The sequence below is a fragment of the Abramis brama genome (assembly GCF_963993115.1).
Source record: "Abramis brama genome assembly, chromosome: 8".
NCBI lineage: Eukaryota > Metazoa > Chordata > Actinopteri > Cypriniformes > Leuciscidae > Abramis > Abramis brama.
In genome coordinates, this window is record NC_139970.1 from 9,232,848 (window position 1) to 9,253,878 (window position 21,031).

The 21,031-nt window shown below is 39.7% G+C and overlaps 1 protein-coding gene across 1 annotated transcript in view; it reads left to right on the forward strand.

The window, feature by feature from the left end:
* adam23b (ADAM metallopeptidase domain 23b) overlaps positions 1-19,796 on the forward strand; it is a 47,802-nt gene extending 28,006 nt beyond the window's left edge. Inside the window, exons 15-26 of the mRNA XM_084123347.1 lie at positions 1,517-1,616; positions 2,250-2,321; positions 2,444-2,530; positions 3,652-3,732; positions 3,831-3,881; positions 4,934-4,997; positions 5,819-5,924; positions 7,957-8,076; positions 9,453-9,621; positions 9,765-9,876; positions 11,030-11,120; positions 17,046-19,796. Of these exons, the coding sequence (XP_083979473.1) occupies positions 1,517-1,616; positions 2,250-2,321; positions 2,444-2,530; positions 3,652-3,732; positions 3,831-3,881; positions 4,934-4,997; positions 5,819-5,924; positions 7,957-8,076; positions 9,453-9,621; positions 9,765-9,876; positions 11,030-11,120; positions 17,046-17,091 (1,099 nt within the window). The 3' untranslated portion in view covers positions 17,092-19,796. The remainder of the gene's footprint in view (positions 1-1,516; positions 1,617-2,249; positions 2,322-2,443; positions 2,531-3,651; positions 3,733-3,830; positions 3,882-4,933; positions 4,998-5,818; positions 5,925-7,956; positions 8,077-9,452; positions 9,622-9,764; positions 9,877-11,029; positions 11,121-17,045) is intronic.
* Positions 19,797-21,031: the final 1,235 nt, after the last annotated feature.

Consider the following 21,031-nt stretch of genomic DNA (forward strand, 5'->3'; position numbering starts at 1 on the left):
TTTCAGTTTCAGCAATCCCTTCACTCGACTGGGATGTTCTCTTTTGTTCTGGGCGGCAAGTGCAGTAACTGTAACATCGGGCATATTTTGTAGTATTAAACACATATTTATACCGACTTCATCAGGCTCCGAAAATTCTTCACAAAGAACACAAAGAATGGCCTTCTCAGCTGCCATAGTTGCAACTCTTGCGTCATCAGAACAGTGTGTTCAACGCTTCACCGTTTCTGTTTAAAAAACGTTGTGCAACGTTTTGTCGGGGCTGAACGCAGCCCAGATGACCCAGTCTGTTTTGATTGGTCTACTCTCCTCTGATTGGTCAGCTGACCCAGTCTGTTGTGATTGGTCTGCTCTCCTCTGATTGGTCAGATGACCCAGTCTGTTGTGATTGGTCTACTCTCCTCTGATTGGTCAGATGACCCAGTCTGTTGTGATTGGTCTGCTCTCCTCTGATTGGTCAGATGACCCAGTCTGTTGTGATTGGTCTGCTCTCCTCTGATTGGTCAGATGACCCAGTCTGTTGTGATTGGTCTGCTCTCCTCTGATTGGTCAGATGACCCAGTCTGTTGTGATTGGTCTACTCTCCTCTGATTGGTCAGATGACCCAGTCTGTTGTGATTGGTCTGCTCTCCTCTGATTGGTCAGCTGACCCAGTCTGTTGTGATTGGTCTGCTCTCCTCTGATTGGTCAGATGACCCAGTCTGTTGTGATTGGTCTACTCTCCTCTGATTGGTCAGATGACCCAGTCTGTTGTGATTGGTCTGCTCTCCTCTGATTGGTCAGATGACCCAGTCTGTTGTGATTGGTCTGCTCTCCTCTGATTGGTCAGATGACCCAGTCTGTTGTGATTGGTCTACTCTCCTCTGATTGGTCAGATGACCCAGTCTGTTGTGATTGGTCTACTCTCCTCTGATTGGTCAGATGACCCAGTCTGTTGTGATTGGTCTACTCTCCTCTGATTGGTCAGATGACCCAGTCTGTTGTGATTGGTCTACTCTGCTCTGTTTGGTCAGCTGACCCAGTCTGTTGTGATTGGTCTACTCTCCTCTGATTGGTCAGATGGCCCAATCTAATGTGATTGGTCTGCTCTGCTCTGATTGGTCAATTATTCCAGTCTCAGCTACAACTACAGTGTTTGAGGGTTAAAGTAGACGTTGTTCACCAGCAACCAATGAAGATCATATCACAAGATCACAAATACAAATACAAACCTTTAAATCTTTAAAACTTTGAAGCCCTTTTTCATTCACACACAGGTATATCACAAACTGCATTCGAAAAAGCTGTAATTAATACTCATTAATCATCAATTAATACTCATTAATATCAACTCTCCTGTTACCACTCATGCACACAATCTATAAAAACACACAATTATTGTTATTGTGTATATATAATAAATTCAATTATTTCCTATTCATTTAATAAATGTTTTCAAATGACATGCATCTCAATGGGTCTGTCAGTGGGAGTAAATTGTTGCAAAACCGTTCTTCCTCTATTCATCTCTACTCAGGGTTCAGCTCACACGGATTTTCTCAAAGTGCAGTATCACTGGTTTTAAAGAGTTCCTGTTGAAGGGAGGAGGATCCTGCCTCTTTAACAAACCCACCAAGGTCAGGCATCATTAACATCATCAGAATTTATCCAAAGATAAGAAACTGCATGAGAAAGTATAAGGAGACAGGCTGCCTTTCATTTAAATATTTCTAGGTCATCTCATCTGTGACATGCTGCACATTACCACAGAAATAGTTTTCTGTAATAACTCATCTCTCGGTTTGTATAAACAAACGAATATGATGTCTATATGGTGAGGTATTCAGGAGAGTTTAAAACAGAAACTAGTTTAAACTGGACACGTCAAAGCCCACGTTCTTTCACTCTTCTGTTTGTCCAGTTGTTGACAGACTCAAGCGCATGGAGAGTCAGAAACTGAACGTGCATCTGTATACTGTATCACTGTAGACAGCGTCAGTCATTATAATGGCTTCTGTTTGCTTTTGACTGCGAAGCGACACTCGCAACTACGTCAACTTATTCTACTTACCTGTGCCCTAACACATAACCTAACAGTCTACTACAGTTAGTCCACTGTTAGTCTAGTGACACACTAATTGATAAAGTGCAAAGTAAAGTGTGACCCAGTTTTAAAAAATATATACTTTTAAGATTTGAAGTACATTACAAGTGCAGTTTCATTTCATTTATCTATTCATCTTCATGTCGTTTGCATGTATGTCCTGCAGCTGTTTGAAGAGACAGAGTGTGGAAATGGATATGTAGAAGTGGGAGAGGAGTGTGACTGTGGACCAAGAGAAGTGAGTTTACGTGATACTCATATACAGACAGCACATATACAGGAAATTATATAAGCTCACTGCAGTGTCACAGCAGTATTCAGCTGTTATATGTGTGTCTTCTGTGTGTGTGTGTGTCATAGGAGTGCATTAAAGAGTGCTGTAAAAAGTGTTCTCTGTCTAACGGTGCACACTGCAGCGACGGACCCTGCTGCAATAAAACATGTCTGGTGAGAGTCAGTCACACAGTACACTGTAAAAAATTATCAGTCGACTTAACTTAAAAAAAGTGAGGGAACCCGTTGCCTTAAAATGATTTAAAGAAAATGAAAATAAAAAGAAAATAAATTTCATGTAATTGAAAAAATTAAGTTGTGAACTTGACAATTCCAGATAACTTAATTTTTTCAGTTACGCATCTGTCACCATTCTGTTCAGTTTAGGGAACGTTTACACAACAACATGTTTAAAATGGAGAAGTTTTTCCTTTGAGTTTTCTGCATCAATTGTCAAAACGATCCCGATCCACACGGCTCTTTGAAAATGACTAAAAACGCTGTATTCTGCTTCCAAGCCTTTAGATGGCGATGAAACACAATAGACTGAACAGGTAACACGCATGTGCATGACATCATCGTCTTCAGAGATTCACGTTTTTGTTTTTAACATGGAGACCAAAAACTTGCAATTTGAAATCCGTTTTCAAAAGTTTGCGTTTTCAGGCATCCAAAACGTTGTTATCGTGTAAACGAATTACCAAAATGGATAAAAAGTTTTACGTTTTTAGTTGAAAAAGGTGTCATGTAAACTCCCCCTTAGTTTAGTTTTAATTTGTCATGTGTCTTTGTTCTGATTTGCGTCACTCATCATCAGTATCCTTGGTTACTGTCATTATTAGTTCATCAGTGTCAACTGTGTTAGTTTAATCATCTTGTTTAAGTTTGTGTATGTATAGGTCACCTTATCCTGAACTCTTTGTCCTGTATCGTTAACACTATGGTGTGTGTTTGTATTTTCTGTGTGGATCGCTACCTGTTGGATTATTATAAGAAAAGTTACCCGTTTGAATCTTCATCTTCTGTGTCTACGTCTTTCTATCTGCACGCATCTGTTACAGAAGGAAGTTTATTTACTTAATCATTTTAAGGCAACGAGTTTAACATTACTGTTAAAATTATAATCATGTATGTTAGTCAACACGTCAAAATAAGTGTACTTCTTTAAAACATGACAAATGATTATTAAAACATAATGAATTAAAAAACTATGCGTGCACATTCAATACAGTCAAGCACAGGTAATCTCTACAAGAGGTGTGTGGGAGCTCTATCTCTTTCTCTCTGTGTCTCAGTTCTACCCGCGAGGTTACACCTGCCGCTACGCCGTGAATGACTGTGATATTTCAGAGACGTGCTCAGGAGACTCAGGGCTGGTCAGTGACATATCAGCACTACTCCAAACACATATAACAGTCTGATTATGTATGCTTTTATTGAACCTTTCATTGCATCTCTGTGTGTGTCTGTGCAGTGCCCTCCCAATCTACACAAGCAGGACGGTTACTTCTGCTCTCTCGAACAGGTACCACCACAAAAACTGTTACTCTACTGAAACATGGGTATTTATTACGGGTTGGCCAATGAGGGTTTTTTTATTTAAAGTCCCCCTGTAGTCAATAATTTCATCCTTTAAAACTCATCTTTGATCACTAAAATTACATATTTAAATGTTTTTTCCATGAAAAAAATTCTTCATGCCTTCATCAATTCTTCAAATATCTTGAATGTAACTCGACACCCTTGCCTCATTTAGTATACATGCTTCTATAAATATGCAAATGAGCCCCTGATCTGATTGGTTACAACGTAGTTTGTGACGTCAGAAACACCAGCGATTTCAAAGCGTGTTTTTGAGACTGTCTTTGGTTCACTGCAGTTTTAAGGAGAAAATACTCAGCAATGCTGTCGACTTATGAATTTACACGTGGTTTGTTGTAATCATATTAAAAACACCACATAGACACATAAACAACATTAAAAGCTTGATTTTCACCACAGGGGGACTTTAAATGGCCAGTGACAGTATCAAGAAAGCTGGAATTTGTCGTAATCTTAAAGAGCTTCTGATATAAATTTATTTACAAAACTCATTTTAATTAAGATTTTTAAATGATCTGATATATTAGATAAAAGGAAGCAGAGTTTTCATGTATGTAGGATTTGTTTTTTGTTTTTTAACATCATACACCTATTTCCACTTGTGTAATTTCATAGCTTTTATAGCTTGTTCTATTATAATTCGATTGGTAATGTTAAAGTAGAAATTTATAAAATTAATAAGTTAATGAATGAAATGTAGATAAATAAATAAACTGAATGGTAGAAGAAAAAGTATTAAAAATAAATATAATGGTAGCAAATTGCATTGAATTGATAATTAGGCTAATTAAATATTTACAAATATTTAAAAATGTTCATTAGTCATTGGAAAGCGTCAGCATATTTTAGCAGAGCAGGCACTGATATCAGTCAATGCTACTGATCTTAAAAAGGCCGTAATCATCTGATCAGTGTGTTTGATTGATATATGTAGGTGTTTAACTATTGATTAGTGAGATTGTGTTGTTTTTGCAGGGCCGCTGCTACGCTGGGGAGTGCAAGACGAGAGACAGTCAGTGTAAATATGTGTGGGGTCCAAGTGAGTGACCATTACCTGTCAACATCAAGATGATGATGATACTCATACACATAAGAGTAATGCAAACTGTAAAGCAGAGGTCTTCAATCCTGCTCCTGGAGGGCCACTGTCCTGCAGAGTTTAGTTCCAACCTGCTTCAGCACACCTGCCTTTGAATATTCAAGCGATTCTGAAGTGCTTGATGAGCTGATTCAGGTGTTTTTGATTAGGGTTGGAACTAAACTTTGCAGGACAGTGGCCCTCCAGGAGCAGGACTGAAGACCTCTGCTTTAAAGGGTCTATTTTTATTTTTGTAAACTCACAATAACACAATAACACAATAATTTTGTAAAACAATGGTGCTATCTGTCGATACGGTCTCTGTGAACTTGTGCGCATGACATAAATGAACCGAAACTCAGTGTATCCTCAGCGTCCACTTCTGCGGAGATGACGAGTCAGCATTGTTGACTTAATCTCTGCAGCCGGAAACACAGAAAACATCATCAATAAATTATTAAAATGTTAAACAGTCTCAATCTAATTTTTTCACAACACATTAATAATCATTACTTTTACTGATGCGCTGTGACAAGCTTTATGTTTGAATTTGTGCTCTGATTAGGCTATACAGAGTGTATTTTATATAGGCAATTAAAGGAAAAATATTTTGATTTATGGCTTATTAATATAAAGCGCAATTAGTCGACTAATGACTTAAATGGTGGATACAGTAGAGTAGAGCTACATACAGTAAACTACCATTAGTCAAACTAGCTTATCTATACTGATTTTTTTTCTTTTTTCCCTTGTTTCTCTCCTTTTTCTTTGTTTTCGTACAGAGGCTGCGAGTTCTGAGAAGTTCTGCTATGAGAAGCTGAACACAGAGGGCTCAGAGAAGGGCAACTGTGGTCAAGATGGAGAGAAATGGATCCAGTGCAGTAAGCAGTGAGTTTTAAACCATTCAACCATTCTGGGAGGTTGCTTACTGGCCCAAGACTAAAGATCCCACTTCTCTCTGGGATATTCTGCTTGCTTAGACAAGAAATAGCAAAAACTCAACAAGCTGCATGTTGTGAAGTGTAATTCATATCTCAAAAATACTTTGTAATATATATATATTAGGGCTGTCACGATGTTAGTTTTTTCACACCACGGTTATTGTGGCCAAAAGAATTCACGATATCGATATATCGCGATATCTATAGAATATAGGGGTAGTTATCAGTCAAATTAATTTTTACTTTATTTATATAGTTTTTCTTTTTTACCCAACAAACATAAGGATACTGATAAACACAAGGCACATGCATTTTTAATTCTTGCGTACTCAATCTATTGCAAATTTTTGTGAAGGAAGACAAGCATGTGAAGTTTATCTGGTTTCAAACTGAAGCGAAACACTGTCTGAAGGTTTCCTGAAGAACTGAAAAGCTCTTAAACCTGTTGTTGCACTGGCGCCAATAAAGTCATGCAGATAGCAGATTTGAATAAAAAAATCAAGTGCAAATACAAATACAAAAATAAGATGAGGAAAGAAAACGGGGTTCTTAATTTTAATAATCACCCTTTATTAAATATATGAACACAGAAACCCCCTGTTAACAGTTAATGTCACGTTTCCCATTCCATGATGACTAGTAAAATAATAGCCGCGTCGCGTCTGACAACTCGAGGTATTGCACACCGGACACGCACTTTCTCATGGCCAGCAATATCATTATGTTTAAGGACATTATGGAATTGAGATAATGTCTGTACTATGTTATGATTATACTGTACAATTAAATACAATAGTTGCGGAGTCTGTGATCTGATCACTTTTTTCTGCGCTCTGTGTCGCGGCAGGATTTTAAACAAGGCTGATGGGCCTTTCACACAGGACGCGGTATGCGCGGGGCTTGCCGCTGGGTTCAGCGTTGCCCTTCAAATACAACGCGATTTGCGCTGCACTATGACGTAGGCGGAGTTTTAAAAACTTATATGGGGACACATATTAAAAAACTGTTTACACACATTGCCTACCTACAAGTGACCTGACTGTTAAAACACAACTATTTTTAATGTAAATCTGTCTGTCTATGAGACGATCATCCATTTTGATTTCCGTGCTTGTTTGGATCCCCTGATTCTATTGGCCGCGCTGGTAATCGTCACAGAGCGCAGCGGCAAAAGTTGAACTATTTTGAACTTTGACCGCGGCATGCGAGTGAGCACGCCAATGATGCGCACCGCTGCGCTTGCGCTTTGATCGACGCAGCAACAAAACGTCCTTGCGCGGCGCAAGCCATTGAGATGAATGGGTTTAATAGCGCAGCGGCGCGCATACCGCGTCCTGTGTGAAAGGCCCATTAGCCGTTGCTGGGCGCCGCGGACAGACGCCGAATAGAACCACGCTTTGCTTCTCGTCCGGTGTGTGTACACTCACACAGAATGTGTTCGAATTTTAAAGACGTGGCGCTGCGCTTCTCGTCCGGTGTGCGACCACCTCTAAGGTGCTGTTTTCTTTGAAGCCGACGAACTCTGTTGTTAATACTGGCGAGCTCAGCTTACTTTTTTCGGGTGTGGACAGAGTGTTTCACTCTAGCTGCGCGGGCGCGGACGAGCGCTGCGTCTAGAAAACGCCAATATCGCCAATACCGGTATATTGTATTGCTCTAAATTAACACGATGTCGATATTTCATGCTTTGAATATCACGATTATCGTCAATACCGGTATATCGCGACACCCCTAATATATATATATATACTGTATATATGTGTATATATATATATATATATATATATATATATATATATATATATATATATATAGCCTCTTTCCCATATCCCTCACACTTTTAGGGCTGAGTTTTGTTGGTAAATTTGAATATGCACATACAAAGGAAAAAAAAAATATTCAAACTCAACAGTCCTCTGCAATGTGAATTTTAGTATAATGTTCCTTACAGAAGTGTCGCTGTGTCTCTATATTTGCAGTGATGTGTTTTGCGGGTATCTGTTGTGCACTAACATGGGCCGAATCCCACGGATTGGAATTATGAAAGGAGAAGTCACTCCTACAAACTTCAACCATCAGGGCAGACTGATCGACTGCAGGTGAGAAGCTCGGAGGCAAATGCATGATCCATATGTTTGATCATGTATGTTAATCAGCATCTACACTCACCTAAAGGATTATTAGGAACACCTGTTCAATTTCTCATTAATGCAATTATCTAATCAACCAATCACATGGCAGTTGCTTCAATGCATTTAGGGGTGTGGTCCTGGTCAGGACAATCTACTGAACTCCAAACTGAATGTCAGAATGGGAAAGAAAGGTGATTTAAGCAGTTTTGAGCGTGGCATGGTTGTTGGTGCCAGACGGGCCGGTCTGAGCATTTCACAATCTGCTCAGTTACTGGGATTTTCACGCACAACCATTTCTAGGGTTTACAAAGAATGGTGTGAAAAGGGAAAAACATCCAGTATGCAGCAGTCCTGTGGGCGAAAATGCCTTGTTGATGCTAGAGGTCAGAGGAGAATGGGCCGACTGATTCAAGCTGATAGAAGAGCAACTTTGACTTAAATAACCACTCGTTATAACCGAGGTATGCAGCAAAGCATTTGTGAAGCCACAACACGCACAACTTTGAGGCGGATGGGCTACAACAGCAGAAGACCCCACCAGGTACCACTCATCTCCACTACAAATAGGAAAAAGAGGTTACAATTTGCACAAGCTCACCAAAATTGGACAGTTGAAGACTGGAAAAATGTTGCCTGGTCTGATGAGTCTCGATTTCTGTTGAGACATTCAGATGGTAGAGTCAGAATTTGGCGTAAACAGAATGAGAACATGGATCCATCATGCCTTGTTATCACTGTGCAGGCTGCTGGTGGTGGTGTAATGGTGTGGGGGATGTTTTCTTGGCACACTTTAGGCCCCTTAGTGCCAATTGGGCATCGTTTAAATGCCACGGCCTACCTGAGCATTGTTTCTGACCATGTCCATCCCTTTATGACCACCATGTACCCATCCTCTGATGGCTACTTCCAGCAGGATAATGCACCATGTCACAAAGCTCGAATCATTTCAAATTGGTTTCTTGAACATGACAATGAGTTCACTGTACTAAAATGGCCCCCACAGTCACCAGATCTCAACCCAATAGAGCATCTTTGGGATGTGGTGGAACGGGAGCTTCGTGCCCTGGATGTGCATCCCACAAATCTCCATCAACTGCAAGATGCTATCCTATCAATATGGGCCAACATTTCTAAAGAATGCTTTCAGCACCTTGTTGAATCAATGCCACGTAGAATTAAGGCAGTTCTGAAGGCGAAAGGGGGTCAAACACAGTATTAGTATGGTGTTCCTAATAATCCTTTAGGTGAGAGTATTTCAGAGCCAATTGCATTATTGAGATTATGCTGCCAATATCAGAGTGCTCTGATCTGAACACACACACACACACACACTGTTTTCTCAGTGGTGGTCACGTCTTGCTGGATGATCAGACTGATCACGGTTATGTGGAGGATGGGACTCCATGTGGTCCGTCAATGATGTGTCTGGACAGGAAGTGTCTCCCTATTCAGGATCTGAACCTGAGCTCCTGTCCCACCGGACACAACGGACACATCTGTTCCAGTCATGGGGTGAGAACAATCCCGAATACACACACTAAATACATGTACATTTTCCAAAATCAATTTCTCATTATACTTACAAAGTAATACTTAGAAATAATTCATGTGATTTGTATTTTATGCATTGTTTTGGTGATTTTAAATTTAAACAGGTGTGCAATAATGAGGCGGCTTGTACATGTGACACAACATGGGCGGGGACAGACTGTAGCATGCCTGACCCTCCAAAAGAACCGGCCCCTAGTGAAGATGAGGAACCCAAGGGTTTGTTGCTTTGCTCCTACACAAACACATATGCATACACATACAAAAACAATTGAGCTCATTCATAAAACACTGCAGGAGGGATTTCAGTTTAAATAGATTTTCTATATTCAATGGATTCATGATTGACTTTTTTGAGGCTCAGAAGTTGGTTTGGATAGATTTTTATACTTTAGTTTTGGAATGCATCATTCCTGAATAAAAGTATAATTTCTATTTTAAATCCTACTGAATATAATGTACTATTATTGTTTTAGTAAAGATAGTAATTTTAGTAGTTTAGTTGTCTGTCCACTGTAGTGCATATATGTGTTTCAAAATATAAAAGTTATTACATGACACATTTCCTAAAATCAGAATGTAAAAAATAGAGACAAGCGCCACCCAGTGGACAGGAAAGAATACATCAGAGAGAGGGAAACTACACTCTAAGAAAAGTCTGTGAAAATAGGGCACATATGAAAGAATTTTCCAAATAAATTTTCCACAGGTGTTTTACCCATATTTTGAATTACGCATTGCATTAAAGGAAATGTCTGTAAACTTAACAGATAATATCCTGGCAGAACTATACTAGTACCTTTTTCTGTTTTTCTTCAGTTTTTTTTCTTCTTACAGTGAGGCAGGGCCATTACAGGCAAACATAGATATGTTGCAGTTCAAAGAATTGGGGCCATTAAGATAAAAAAATTAAAGATGAATTAAAGATTTAAAAATCTTCCCGACCCCAAACATTTGAACAATGATCAGCAGAATGAACAAGCATAAGCAGGAAGTCCAAAAGGTAAGCTTGTTCAGAAATGGTGACAAAAACTTGATGAATAAAATTATAGCGTCTTTCTCAAACGTAATTTAAATAAATTAATATTCAAATATTTGTTATTTATGACCCCAAATATTCAAATACAGTATTTTTGAAAAATGGCCATCCCTAGTTTGACCAACATGTGAAGTGACCAACCACAGTTTGGTACGTTGTCGTTAGACAAGTTATTAGGGTGTTAGGGCTGACCAGAAGAATTGAAAAAACAAACCTCAAACATGGCATAAAATGCTGGATCTTTTTAAAACACCATCTGTTGTGCTGGAACAGATATTTTGAGTTCTAGCAAATCAAAGCTCATGTCCCGTTTTCCTACACTTGCCCAAACAGGTCCTAGTGCCACCAATCTCATCATAGGGTCCATCGCAGGGGCCATCCTGGTGGCAGCTATAGTCCTGGGTGGGACGGGCTGGGGGTTTAAGTAAGCATCAGTCTGCATGTCTCTTTGCTCTATAGGCAACACTATACCTGCAGCTTACACTGATATGGTTTGGGTTTCTGCTGCAGATGCTGTACCAGGAGAGAAACGCTCTGCAGATGCCAACGGAGTGAACAACTGAGAGCTAGGGCAGATAATGCAGAACTCTGAGCGTTAAAACCTGGTTTAAATTTCACTGCAGCAGAACCTCAAACCAGCTTGTAGGGCCCAGCTGAAATCCTGACCTGCATGTTAAAATGACACACAATTGCAGTTGTCATTCACCAAACAGGCATCCATAGCAAAGCTAGGGAGACTGAATCTACATACTGCAGAAAATCTCTTGATTGATGTGGGGAATAGATAGTTTAGAATCAGCTGAAACTAACAGCTTTAAAACTTTCAGACAATAATTAAATAAATTGTAATAGATGTTCTATGCAATTAAATGTATAATTAAATTCAGCTACAGTATTCTACTGCTGAATAATTTGCAACTGTTTCTACAGACCTCTATGCATTACCGTCCGCCATATTGAAACAGTCAAAGCTGGTCCGTGAGCACTTGAGAGCAAGTTGATTGTGAGTCTGCAACCCACAGTAGTTATTGACATTCATCAGTATCCATAGCCGCAATAGTCTTTAACAGCTGATTTTCAGTTTATTATTCATGTTAAAATTCTGCTTATGGTAAATAAAAAGGAATATTGGTTAAAGCTCTGAAAAATATTATTGATCATCAGAAAATCCTACAGCCAGATTGCTCTAAGCTTCTAATGAAAGCAGTGAATGCCTCAGGTTATGTATGTAACCCAGTTAGATGGCACCTCATGGCTTGACACTATTAGAACGTTTTGTGTGAGCTGGTTTCTAAAGCACATGTTTACACGTCAACTGAGGATTGGCTGAACATGATTACGTAGCGAAGCAGCATGGTACAACACAAAGCAGCGTCTCAGGGAGCCAGTTTACATACATAACCTGAAATGTTACCTTTCGAGTGGAACTCTACGGCGCATCATGGCTTGACGTTATTGAAACTTTAATATGAATGTTGTCACGCCACTGGACAATGCCTGCCCCACAAGGCTGTGTTTCTGCACAGACAGCTGTGAGCATGGGCTAATACCAGATCAACCTTGAAACCCTGGGGTTGAATCTGAATCCAGACTAAAATACCTGATGAATGTGTGCGGAGGGGACCATCCTGCCGCAACACAGACATCTTACAAAAGTGAGAGTCACCATGAGGTTCAGCATTTTTTCTGAAACTGACTCTAATGGCTCATATGGAGCTTCTGTTTACACTCCCAGGACCAATGCTAGGTCCCAGGACAAAACTTGTGACTTGCAAATAGGCCTCAGCCATCTGGAACCATTCAAGAACCGAGACCCCAGAGGATTCCTCCCAACAGAAACCCCTTTTAAAGGTATGTGGCTAGCTGATATGGCGGCCAAATATACCCTTATTGTAGACGGTGTCAAACCCGTTGACAGACATTCTTGAAAGAACTCCAGCACTGAACCGACCGGGCAGTTGACTGGGTCCAATTGGTGCTGCTCGCACCATGATATGAAAAGTTTTCAGATCTCCGGCTTGGAGTGGTAGATTGTCACTTGCACTTGAGACAGAAGATCTTTCTGAACTGGAATCTGCCATGGAATGCCATCCAAGAGAAAAATCAGGTCAGAGAACCATACTTGGGCCAGCCAGAATGGAGGCACTATGAGAAAGTGGACTTGGTCTTGGCGCACCCTTGCTAGAACCCCCGGAAGCAGAGCCATCAAAGGAAAATGCCACGTCTGTAGAGGAGCTGGAGGCTTTGAGGGCGAACCTGAGGGGACAGTGGGTCGTCTCCTTGGAGGCAAACAGGTTCACTTCCACTCTGGCGTACCTCTGGCATATGGACTCCACTACTTGTAAGTGGAGTCATCATTTCATCATTGCTCCAAAGTTTGCATGCATGCCTGAAAAGGGAATATAAATGCAGACTGCCCTTGTGATTTATGTAAGAGACTACAGATGTGTTGTCTGTGTGGACTAACACATGATAGCCCCTTAGGAGTGGGATGAAGTGTTTCAAGTACAAAAACACTGCCCTTATTTCTAGACAATTTATGCGCCAATGAAGATTTAGGTCCCCCCAAATCCAACTGGCTGGACGTTGTCGACCATTGAGAACCGCACCCCATCCTGTGAGAGAGGCGACACTGCAAGGCTTGATGGGTAAGGCAGGTTTCCTCCACAACGATGCACTTGAGGGAGAGAGACAGCCTGCAAGTGTCTCTTCCACCCTCTGCGCCTCCCGTACCCATGTCATGCATACCAACCACCATAGAATATGTTAAGGTGGCCTGCGTATACACTCATGCCAAGTACGGATTCCTCCAAGACCTTATTTAAAGTAGGACAAAAGATTATTAAAACATAATGGTTTAAAAATTTAATGTAAAACTTACTTACACAGTCATGAAAGTATACTCGAAGTACACTTAAATTACTTTTATTTAAAAAATACTATTGTGGTATTTTTGAAAATTCATTGGTTTTTAATGTGACTGAGTATTGTCTGAAATGCTGATGTTCCAAGATGGCGGACGCGTTGGCGTATCTATCTGATGGAGTAGTCTAATGTGGTATCTAAAATAGATCTCTATGCATACAAAGTTGTGACTGGTCACTAACTTCCTACAATGAGCTTCATATTCACAATCAGTTTTAAAGGGCTATTTCACCCAAAAATTTAAATCCTGTCATAATTTACTCACCCTCTTGTTGTTCCAAATGTATGACTTTCTTTCCAGAGTGCTCTTTTCTACACAATGAAAATGATATATAATTGTATAGTGATTTGATTTGATTATGATCCTTTATCTTATGATTGAGATGCATCATGAAATTTGTCACATTTCAATCAGATCGGATTCAGTTAGCTGTCAAACTTAATGCAGAACTGGAAAGACAATTTGCACTATACCGATATTGCACTAAATGATACATCAGACTCGACATTTACTTCTCAAAAATAGAATTTTGGATAATTTGTGCTTGACTGAAAAAATAAATTCATCCAGGTTTGGAGGGTTAGTTAATGATGAACGAATTTTCCTTTTTGGGTGCTCTGTTCCTTTAAGTGATGAAGAGTGGGGGTAAGTACTGGAGAAGTGTGGCGAGACATCATGTTAACCCTTGCACTGTCTTTCAGTCTTGTGTAAACTCAAGATGAGAGCAGGGTATCAGCCTTTGTGACATAGGGTGACCACCTGCTAATAAGCCCAAGGGGGGACAAGGGGTATGTTTCTGAGGGACAATGTGGGACACTGCCTGGCGCGGCGGTGCCCCCACCCCACGCGCAGACTCACTGATAGTGGTTTACCCATTTCTAGCACATACCACCTTACATGGTATATTATTAATGCCCTATTCCCCTAAACATGAGTAATTGCTGATGTATGCTCATGAATAGGCCAACCAATGTGTATTTTTTTTCTAAATAAAGATTCATAATATTTTGAACATTCAATGAATTGACAGATGTACTTCCACTTAAGATTTACTATTTAATTTTATTTATTTTTCATTACAATTTATTCACTTTAAATAAATTATAATATAAAATTATAGGATTAACAGGAATTGTAGTTGCTCAACACCACAGGAACAGTAAAAAAAAAAGTATTAAAAAAAAATACGATTGACATCGTATTCCCCTCCATGTCTGATTGAGAAGGACGTTTTTCAAAGGTCACAAAAAGCCCTCTCGGTATCCCCCTCAACACCTTTCAGCCACAAATATTCATTTTCCCAGTCTTTCTTTTACCCACACCTTCTCTTTTTAATTGATGATGGCGGTGCCTCTCTTTCTCAAATTTTTCGAATTGGAAAGCGCGCATCTAAAAGTTCCTTCCCAGTGTGTCTGGTATGCGCGTGCGTGCGTTGTCATGACAACAACGAAAAAGTTGACAACAACCTAGTCAGCAGTTCAACTGAGGGGTGGGTGTGGCAACAATAGCGTGCTGAAATGTCAAGTAATGTTTGTTTGTATGCTTGGGGCTCGAGGATATAGAGCGACCAACTTTTTTTTGAGCAAGCATAGATTATGCGTGACACGGTCTCAATTTGCGGGACGCATGAATTGGGCTTCAAACGCTGTGCGCGCACGCGCTACGCGGGACGGGTGGTCACCCTATTGTGACATGACACGTGCTCTTCACTTCCTGTCTCCTTGCGGAGCTGCTGGCTGGCAATCCCACCTGGTACACACAGCTCTCACTGGCACTGGTCTGCATGGCCACGTCCAGAAATGCTGGCATTTTACTCTTGCACACAATTATCCCATCTGCATGGGGCTGTCCAGGAAATGCATCATTTTTTATGGGCGTTCACACTGACAGTGATTCGCTACGTTCGCTGGAGGTTGCCAAATCACGGTAGTGTTAGTAGATGTTTCTACTCGACTCCAATGTGCGTCAACTGTAGGTGGATCATGTTTGATTTATTCCCTTTGATAGTCTAGTCAATGACATGGCACTTAATTTTTTAATCTGAAATATATATTTATATCATAGTTGTGCAACCCACATGCAGAAAAAAGACTGTGTGTCAATGAATACATTTACATGTGCACCAATTAAAGAGCAAACCTCTTCACTCCCGGTTATGTGCAGATTTCATTATTCAGATTATTCACCATTTTTTTTTTTTTGCCATTATTTACAAATCCCAATGCACAGCATAAATGATGAACTTCCATACAGTCAGTGTGTTACTGGTCACTGTTGTAATCTACTCACGTCAAATGCAAAACACATTTCTGTAGACGTATTGGATTTGTTTCGGTGATGTGCCTAAATTTGTCATTTCAATGTTTTCGACCATCAATATACTGCATTATATTCATGTCGAACAACGTGTTTGTCCCAAGCATATGCACACTGTAATCAGAGTGGAATATAGGCCTATGCCATTATAGTGTTTTACATGCCTGTTTATTGCAATTAAAAATGCCATTAATAGCATTGAGGGTTCATATAAGCATACTCAATGTCATCATATCTGGTAAAATATCACATAAATTAACTATTTATATTCATAATTTGGTAAGATAATGTAATAAAATGGCATATGATGTGACCAAAAACATGGAAAATATTTTAGCACTTTGGTAACACTTTACAATAAGGTTATTAACGTTATCATTTGCTCATATTAATTCATATGTAATAATTAAAAGTTAATAAAAATAAAAATGTTCATCGTTAGTTCAAGTTAACTAATGTAGTGTCACCATTTTTGCTGGATGGCTAGAGCACATGACATTTTAGAGCGACTCAATTCAAAACTAAATAAATAAATAAAAAATGTATTGAACAATATATAAAGGTTTTTCGTACTATATAAAACCAACATAGATACAAAGTGTACATTTCTACTACATTTTTAAAAAGTTTTTTTTTTCTTTTCTTTATCTTGGACACACTGATTTGTCACATGATTGTCACCTAAAATCTCCAACTCTAACTGGTTGCTTGGTCCCTGCAATGTGCTGTCAGTGTAAACGCCCTGAAGACCGACACCTCTTCAGTAGATCACATGAACACTGAGTGTGTCTGTTCTTCTTGAAGCAGTGCATTTCCACTGAAATAGTCCATTGCCAGCCTTTCGCTCTTTATGTCCTTGTCCGCTGACGTGAGGCTTGTTCTCTGTAGCGCACATTGTTCTGCTTCAGTTCCACAATGTGTAAACTGAATACAAATTTACTACCTAAGCAACACATTTCAGTGACCATGTGCAGTTAAACTATACAATTGGATTCTTCTTATTTGGATATACTGTGGAGCTGAAACAGTCAAATTTGTATCTCAAAAACATCAGTGTTTTGTTTCCCAATAACTTTTTTCTTCTTTCCTCTTCTTCCAAACAACAAGAAATGTCAAACGGAAGGGATATGATCCAAGTGCTTCTGCCATCTAGAAGGAACGCTCCAATCTCCGGAGCTTCTGTATTCTGGCATTAGTTATACTTGAAAATATTATACATAGGTGAAGAATTCAACCAACAATACCTTAGTTGTGTAGCTCCACCCCCTTTTATAAGCCCCACCCTCTCTCTCAGAGCCAATTTATTGATATAAACCCCCCTCTCCCCCAACAGCCAATCAGATCATTTTTACATTACAGAAGCATGACATCACAACAGCCTGGCCTTAGCACCTCTTTGAAGGTTTTGCATGGCTAATGCCCATATTCAGCAGAATACAACATAACGACCTTTGAAGAACATAATTTTTTTCAACACAATCTCAGACCCCCATAATTTCGTGATTGTTTATTCGACAGAAGTAATTGATAGCTGCATGGCTTAGCCTTAGAGAGACATGTTGAGTAGAATTATGGGATGGACTTGATTCTACATATATATGGCCAGATAAATCTATAGGAATAGTTCATAGAAAAGTAAAAATTCTGTCATTATTTAGTCACCTTCATGTTGTTCCAAAACTGTGTGCCTTTCTATCTTCAGTGTGGCACTAAAGAAGATGTCAAGCAGAATATATTGGCAACTCTTCGTATACTGTGAAACTGAATGGCAACGAGCTCTAATAAGGTTAAAATAGCACAGTGAAAGTACCATAGTACACTCTGGCACAAGGCACAGCAGAACTACACGTTTACATTGAAGACACCAGACAGACAAAGAACTAAACTGAACGTAGGGTTTAAATACATAGACCAAACGATGGAGTTAAAGACATAAGGGTACATGATGACAGAATTTTCATTTTTGGGTGAATTATCCCTTTAAGATGATTAACATCATTTTTTTAAATATCTTTCTAAATCATTATTTTTTATGTTTTTTTTGTTGTTGTTTTTACGGAGCATGTTTAGTGCCCATTTTTAGGAACTTTCTTTGTAAACATTAATATGTTAATATAAGTGAAGGTTGATTTCATATAAGTCCTGTACATTTAATAGTGTGTGTATGTTGTAAGTTGTCTGTTATTGTTGGTCTTTTGCTCTGATATGGAGCTGTGCAGCTGAATGTAAGTGATCTATTGATGCTGTACGTCACCATCCACTTTGAATGAGGAGGTGATTCTAAGCCAAAGATCTAAAGGAAAAAAAGTGAGTTTCCGATGTAATACACAGCACTTTATAGTGATATTTTTCCCTCTGCTGGGGCGAGGTATTATTATGGTAACTGATCACCTGAAATTAGGGATGCACCGATACGATACCAGTATCGATACAGCGCTCGTGTACTCATAAAAATGCTCCGACACCACGCATCATGTGTACAGTGTTTGTGTCCAGACAAAGAAACACTGACAACAGAGATGGGGATAAAAGAGAAGGCTGTCTATAACGTAAATGTATCTAATTAGTGAAATATTACATAGTGAAATAAATAATATAACAAAATATAGTAATGCCTCTATAGCTGTGGTGCACAAGTTGATAAGCAAAAAACGCGCAGTGGATTGAGCGTGCAGCGGCTTGTCGAGCTCATCCCTTTTTCAGACATCAGTGAAAAGTTTGTAATTTGGTTGAATATGGTGAAGAAAGGGGAGAGAGAGAGAGGGCACTTCTGTTGCATGCTCTTGGTTGCTGATCGTTCACTCAGCACACATGCATCATTTGGATTAAAACTAAATCGTATATGTAAGTAAAACATGAACTGTTACATGATTTATGTATAACGAGTGGTTCCCTACATGTAGTGGTGTAGGTATGACATCACTTTGTAGGCCAAAACACGGTTAGCATTTTAGCACTTCCGGTTCCATCGTCCCGAAGTCATTAAGTTTTTTGAATGGGGTGTTAGGTTAAATGGCTAAAATAAAGTTTGGTAAAATGTCTAAAAATTATTAAGGCCATCTTGTCCGAAGACACAGGCGTGGGGCCGGCCATCTGCGACCATCTTGGCTGAGGGGGTCACGGGATGGAGTTTATGTGTGCGCTGCCCATAGCCGTGGCCATAATGATCAGCGCTGTATCATCTGGAGCTGACTCAGGCACGGCAGCCATCTTGTTTGAGGACTCTGGAAGGGCGGCCATGACAAGCAGAGGCTCTGGAAGGGCGACCTTGACGTGAAGAAGCTCAGGCTAGGCAGGCATGATGTGGAGAGGCTCTGGTGTGGGAACCAAAGGACAGGGATGTATATAAAACACAGGACTAGCAATCATCAGACTTGGGCATGCTGGTGACTGTGGGGAATGTTTAGGGGAAGCGTCCTCCTCAACCTCCCTGATTGTGAAGGAGGACCCAGTCAACCAGCGCATAATCTAGAATCTGAATGAGTGACCCTCGAGGACCATCACGGATGAGAGTTGATTGATAATATTCATTGAGTCCATAGCAGAAAAAAAATCATTGAGAGCATAGTCTGGGAGGCTAGAGAAATTGGGAATGTTCAAGAAGCCCTGGATATGGTCCTCGAGTGGTCGATTACCTTGATGTAGGTGGATGATCTGAACTGCTGGATCTATAGGGACTAGGTCTTCTGTAACAAAACTGCTCCGAGACTCGAAGGTTGAGGATCCAAATGCAGTATTTATTGAACAGGGTAATCCAAAAATGTAATCCGGATAACATACAAGAGGTCATAAACACAAAGTAAGCAGTTCAAACAAACAAACAAAAAAGGCAGGGGACACAGGCAGAAAGGGGAATCCAAGAAACAAAGTAAAAAAAACAAGAACACAGGAAGAACAGAGAATGCTCGGAACTGCAGTAGAGACACTAAACAACTAACAAGACTTCGCAGGGAATGAATGTGAAAACCAGGCTTATATGGGGTGAGCTAAACAAGGTAAAGAGTGCCCTCTGATGGTTATCCCGGGCACCCTCACTGGTGATCATTACACCAACAGGGGGGTCTCGGCCCACAAGGGGGCCTCAGCGAGCTCTGTGGGGGGCCTCATCATATTTTTGAGCAGTGATCATTAAAGCTGCAGTCTGTAACTATTTTTGTGTTCAAAATTTACATAATGAGCGAGTACATTATGAATCCATTTTCCAAACCGTGTTTTTGGAAGCCCTAAATTAATTTAGGAGCCATAAAATATTTTCTTGGGAAAAACGGGGTCTCAGACAATAAAAGGTTGCGAACCACTGTCGCATCGGACTCGTTCTGGGGAAAAATGGTATTGGTGCATCCCTACCTAAAATACATGCAATAACCCAGATCAGTCCTTTAAATATACCTTGTTACATCTGCTTAACGTAATTGTAAATGTAAACGTACACCCAATCTGTTGGTCAAGACATATTATTCAGACCTTATTATATGGCCTTTCTCGTCCATCTCCCTCAGCTGTCAGTGCTGCTAACCCTACTGGAAATGATTGCTTTGCTGCATGAATTCACTATAGTGGGCATATTACTCCGTAAGTATGAAGTACGAGTGCCCAACCCCATAGGAATATGTATATTAAATACAGAAACTGTGCATGTCAGCTACAAAACTTTTATTTACTGTACTATGCAAAATAATTTGATGCACAGAGTGAAGGGTTATAACAGTAAAATATCACATTGAAGTATCACAGTTGACCCTGTTTTTTTTTAGCCATGATATGATAGTTATGCTGAGCTTTACGTATCAGGAAAAATAACATCTTAATGGCTCATTATCCTTTAATAAAAAGGAATGAATGTATTTCCTTCTGTCAATAAAAAATACTTCCCAGGTTACTTTTTCACATTTGAGGTTTCAGGTGCGATTTTGGACACTTGCCTTTTATATTTTCTCTGTTTTTCATCATCTCTGTTCATTAGCCTAAAATGTTCCTCCATTTACCTGCTGCTGTTACTCTGAACTATAGAGAAAGTCATTAAAATAAACAATAAAATCAACAGTATTTTGTACCTCTGCCTGTGGTTTCTCATGTTTATTTAATCTGGGATA